Source organism: Onychostruthus taczanowskii, unplaced genomic scaffold, assembly GCF_017590055.1.
Source record: "Onychostruthus taczanowskii isolate IOZ18803 unplaced genomic scaffold, ASM1759005v1 scaffold316, whole genome shotgun sequence".
Classification (NCBI taxonomy): Eukaryota; Metazoa; Chordata; class Aves; order Passeriformes; family Passeridae; genus Onychostruthus; species Onychostruthus taczanowskii.
In genome coordinates, this window is record NW_024500528.1 from 75,361 (window position 1) to 80,177 (window position 4,817).

The 4,817-nt window shown below is 64.0% G+C and overlaps 1 protein-coding gene across 1 annotated transcript in view; it reads right to left on the bottom strand.

The window, feature by feature from the left end:
• DNAJC14 (DnaJ heat shock protein family (Hsp40) member C14) overlaps positions 1 to 4,165 on the bottom strand; it is a gene marked incomplete at its 5' end in the record, with an annotated part of 7,759 nt that extends 3,594 nt beyond the window's left edge. Inside the window, 3 exons of the mRNA XM_041409965.1 lie at positions 2,332 to 2,438; positions 2,520 to 3,345; positions 3,400 to 4,165. Coding sequence (XP_041265899.1) covers positions 2,332 to 2,438; positions 2,520 to 3,345; positions 3,400 to 4,165 — 1,699 coding nt within the window. The remainder of the gene's footprint in view (positions 1 to 2,331; positions 2,439 to 2,519; positions 3,346 to 3,399) is intronic.
• Between the last annotated feature and the right edge of the window lie 652 nt (positions 4,166 to 4,817).

The window sequence follows — 4,817 nt, forward strand, 5'->3', positions numbered from 1 at the left end:
CATTGGGGACACTGTGACACCCCCAGGGCACAGCACCGGCCCCCGCGGGGGTCCCTGTCCAGCTGGAACCGCCTGTGGGGACATGGGGGACATTGGGGACACTGTGACACCCCCATTGGGGACACTGTGACACCCCCAGGGCACAGCACCGGCCCCCGCGGGGGTCCCTGTCCAGCTGGAACCGCCTGTGGGGACATGGGGGACATTGGGGACACTGTGACACCCCCATTGGGGACACTGGGGACACTGTGACACCCCCATTGGGGACATTGGGGACACTGTGAAACCCCCAGGGACAGAGGTGAGACCCCTAGGAGAGGATGTCACCCCCCAAGCCCCCCCCTAGAACACAAGGTCACCCAGGCCCCCCAGGACACGATGTCCCCCCCACTGCTGTCCCCATTGTCCCAACTGTCCCCAGTGTCTCCACAGTGCCCCTGCAGTGTCCCCACTGTCCCCGCTGTCCCCAGTGTCCCTGCTGACCCCACTGTCCATGCAGTGTCCCCACTGTCTGCAGTGTCCCCACTGTCCCTACAGTCCCTGGTGTGCATGGTGTCCCCAGTGTCCCTGCGGTGTCCCCACAGTGTCCCTGCTGTCCTCATTGTCCCCACTGTCCCCATTGTCCCTGCAGTGTCCCAGGTGTCCTCACTATCCCTGCAGTGCCCACTGTCCCCGCAGTCCCCACAGTGTCCCCGCAGTGTCCCTGCAGTGCCCACCGTCCCTGGTGTCCCCGCAGTGTCCCTGGTGTCTGTGGTGTCCCCGCTGTCCCCACAGTGTCCCCACAGTGTCCCCGCAGTGTCCCTGCAGTCCCCACCGTCCCTGGTGTCCCCGCTGTCCCTGCAGTGTCCCCGCTGTCCCCACCGTCCCTGGTGTCCCCGCTGTCCCTGCAGTGTCCCTGCTGTCCCCAGTGTCCCCGCTGTCCCTGCAGTGTCCCTGCTGTCCCCAGTGTCCCCGCTGTCCCTGCAGTGTCCCTGCTGTCCCCAGTGTCCCCGCTGTCCCTGCAGTGTCCCTGCTGTCCCCAGTGTCCCCGCTGTCCCTGCAGTGTCCCTGCTGTCCCCAGTGTCCCCGCTGTCCCTGCAGTGTCCCTGCTGTCCCCAGTGTCCCCGCTGTCCCTGCAGTGTCCCTGCTGTCCCCAGTGTCCCCGCTGTCCCTGCAGTGTCCCTGCTGTCCCCAGTGTCCCCGCTGTCCCTGCAGTGTCCCTGCTGTCCCCAGTGTCCCCGCTGTCCCTGCAGTGTCCCTGCTGTCCCCAGTGTCCCCGCTGTCCCTGCAGTGTCCCTGCTGTCCCCAGTGTCCCCGCTGTCCCTGCAGTGTCCCTGCTGTCCCCAGTGTCCCCGCTGTCCCTGCAGTGTCCCTGCTGTCCCCAGTGTCCCCGCTGTCCCTGCAGTGTCCCTGCTGTCCCCAGTGTCCCCGCTGTCCCTGCAGTGTCCCTGCTGTCCCCAGTGTCCCCGCTGTCCCTGCAGTGTCCCTGCTGTCCCCAGTGTCCCCGCTGTCCCTGCAGTGTCCCTGCTGTCCCCAGTGTCCCCGCTGTCCCTGCAGTGTCCCTGCTGTCCCCAGTGTCCCCGCTGTCCCTGCAGTCCCTGCAGTGTCCAGCTGTCCCCACAGTGTCCCAGCTGTCCCCACAGTGTCCCCGCAGTGTCCCTGCAGTCCCCACCGTCCCTGGTGTCCCCGCTGTGTCCCCACAGTCCCCACAGTGTCCCTGCAGTGTCCCTGCAGTCCCCAAAATATGGGATTGGCACCCCAAACCCAGGATTCCCACCCAAAAACCTGGGATTCCCACCCCAAAATATGGGATTCACGCCCCAAAATTTAGAATTCACCCCCCCAAACTCAAGCCTGGTACTCGCGCCCCCTCTCGGGGCTGCTCACCCGCTCCCCGCCCCCCCCCAAAACTGGGATTAACACCCCAAAACATGGCATTTACACCCCAAAATATGCCATTTACCCCCCAAAATTTGGGATTCACCCCCCCAAACTCAAGCCTGGTACTCGCGCCCCCTCTCGGGGCTGCTCACCCGCTCCCCGCCCCCCCCCAAAACTGGGATTAACACCCCAAAACATGGCATTTACACCCCAAAATATGACATTTACACCCCAAAATATGACATTTACACCCCAAAATATGACATTTACACCCCAAAATTTGGGATTCACCCCCCCAAACTCAAGCCTGGTACTCGCGCCACCTCTCGGGGCTGCTCACCCGCTCCCAGCCCACCCCAAAAACTGGGATTAACACCCCAAAACATGGCATTTACACCCCAAAATATGACACTTACACCCCAAAATTTGGGATTGACCCCCCGAACCCCAGGATTGACCCCCCAAACTCACGCCTGGTACTCGCGCCGCCTCTCGGGGCTGCTCACCCGCTCCCAGCCCGCCCGCAGCACCTTGAACGCCGCCTCCGCCCGGGGGTCGCGGCTCTTGTCGGGGTGCACCTGCCAAGGCACGGCCCTCAGCGTCCCCAGCGTGTCCCCAAGGTGTCCCCAGGGTGTCCCCAAGGTGTCCCCAAGACCCACCAGCACCGCCAGCCTGCGGTACGCCCGCCGCAGCTCGGTGTCGCTGGCCGTGGGCTCCACCCCGAGCACCCGGAACGGGTCCAGCTCCTCCTCGGCCACCTCGGCCATGGCCACCAAACGTGTCACCTCCTCGTCACCTCGCCGGCTCGCCCGCCGCCGGAGCCACTCGGCCAGCAGCTCCCGGGAACGGCGGAGCCCCGCGGAGCCGCCGCGCAGGAAGGAGCGGAGCCCGCCGAGGAGGAGGAGGACGAGGAGGAAGAGCAGCGCCAGGAGAGCCCCGAGCAGGCGCAGGCACAGCGCGACCCCCGCCCGGGCCACCCGCAGCGTCCCCCGCTGTCCCCCGGCGGTGTCGCCGAGCTGCCGGTCGGGCTCGTCGTGGCGTTGTCGCCGCCGAGCCCCGCGGGGGTCGCCGTTGTCCCGCGGGGGTCCCCGGTGGCGGCAGCCGAGACCGCACGGGAGGTCCCGGGAGGGGCTCGGGGGAGCGGCCGGGGGACCCCGGCAGCCACAGCGACCCCCGGGGGAGGGGACACCCTCAGGGCTGGGGACATCCTCGGTGGTGGGGACACCACCGGGGCTGGGGACACTCCCGGGTCTGGTGACACTCCCGGGGTTGGGGACACCACCGGGGTTGGGGACAGTCCCAGGGTTGGGGACACTCCTGGGGTTGGTGACACTCCCAGGGTTGGGGACACCCCGAGCACTGGGGACACCACCGGGGCTGGTGACACTCCCGGGGATCTCAGGTTTGGGGATACGGCCGGAGTTGGGGACACTTCTGGAGCTGGGGATGCCCTCAGGGTTGGGGACACTCCCAGGGCTGGTGACACCCCGAGGACCGGGGATGCCACCGGAGCTGAGGACACTCCCGGGGCTGGGGACAGTCCCAGTGTTGGGGACATCCTCAGGAGTGGGGACACTCCTGGGTTTGGGGACACCCTCAGGACTGGGGACACCCCCAGAGTTGGGGTCACTCCCAGAGTTGGGGACACCCTCAGAACTGGGGACACCCCCGGGGTTGGGGTCACTCCCGGGGGTTTTGGGGTCACTCCCGGGGTGTTTGGGGTCACTCCCGGGGGGTTTGGGGACGCTCCCGGGGTGTTTAGGGACGCTCCCGGGGGGTTTGGGGTCACTCCAAGAGTTGGGGACACCCTCAGAACTGGGGACACCCCCGGGGTTGGGGTCACTCCCGGGTGGTTTGGGGTCACTCCCGGGTGGTTTGGGGTCACTCCCGGGGGGTTCGGGGTCACTCCCGGGGGGTTTGGGGACACTCCCGGGGGTTTTGGGGACACTCCCGGGGGGTTTGGGGTCACTCCAAGAGTTGGGGACACCCTCAGAACTGGGGACACCCCCGGGGTTGGGGACACTCCCGGGTGGTTTGGGGTCACTCCCGGGTGGTTTGGGGTCACTCCCGGGGGGTTCGGGGTCACTCCCGGGGGGTTTGGGGACACTCCCGGGGGGTTTGGGGTCACTCCCGGGGTGTTTGGGGTCACTCCCGGGGGGGCCCCCCGCCTCACCGCCCCCGGCCCGAGCCCCCGCTCCCGCCCCGGGGGGATTCGGGCCCGCGGTGTTGTTCCCGAAGTTGGTGTTTGCTGAGTTAGTCCCTGGAGTGTTGTTTTCTAAAGTGTTGTTTCCTAAAGTGTTGTTTTCTAAATTGTTGTTCCCCGAATTTTTACCGCCCGAATTGTCGCCCCCCGAATTGTCACCCCCCAAATTATCACCTCTCAAATTATCACCTCCCAAATTTTTACCCCTCAAATTTTTACCCTCCAAATTATTACCCCCCAAACTATCACCTCCCAAATTATCACCTCTCAAATTATTACCCCCCAAATTTTTACCCTTCAAATTGTCACCCCCCAAATTATCACCTCCCAAATCATCACCCCCCAAATTTTCACCCCCCAAATCATCACCCCCCAAACTATTATTTCCCCCCAAATTATTATTTCCCGAATTATTTTTGCCCGAATTATTACTCCCCGAATTAGCGTTGCCCAAATTAGCGTTCCCTAAATGACCCCCTAAATTGCCCCCTAAATTGCTCCCCAAATTATTGTAGCTCCCCGAATTATTCCCGTTTTTAACCCCGGGATTCGCTGAATTCTTCTGGGCATTTTTGGCGGGATTCTTGCTGGAATTCCCTGAATTTTTCTCGGAATTCGCTGAATTTTTCTCGGAATTCCCCGAATTTTTCTCGGAATTCTTGGCGGGGTTTTTGCCCGAATTCTTGCCGGGGTTTTTGCCCGAATTCCCAGGGTTTTCCACGTTTTTCTCCCCCGCTGTCCCTCCTCCTCCTCC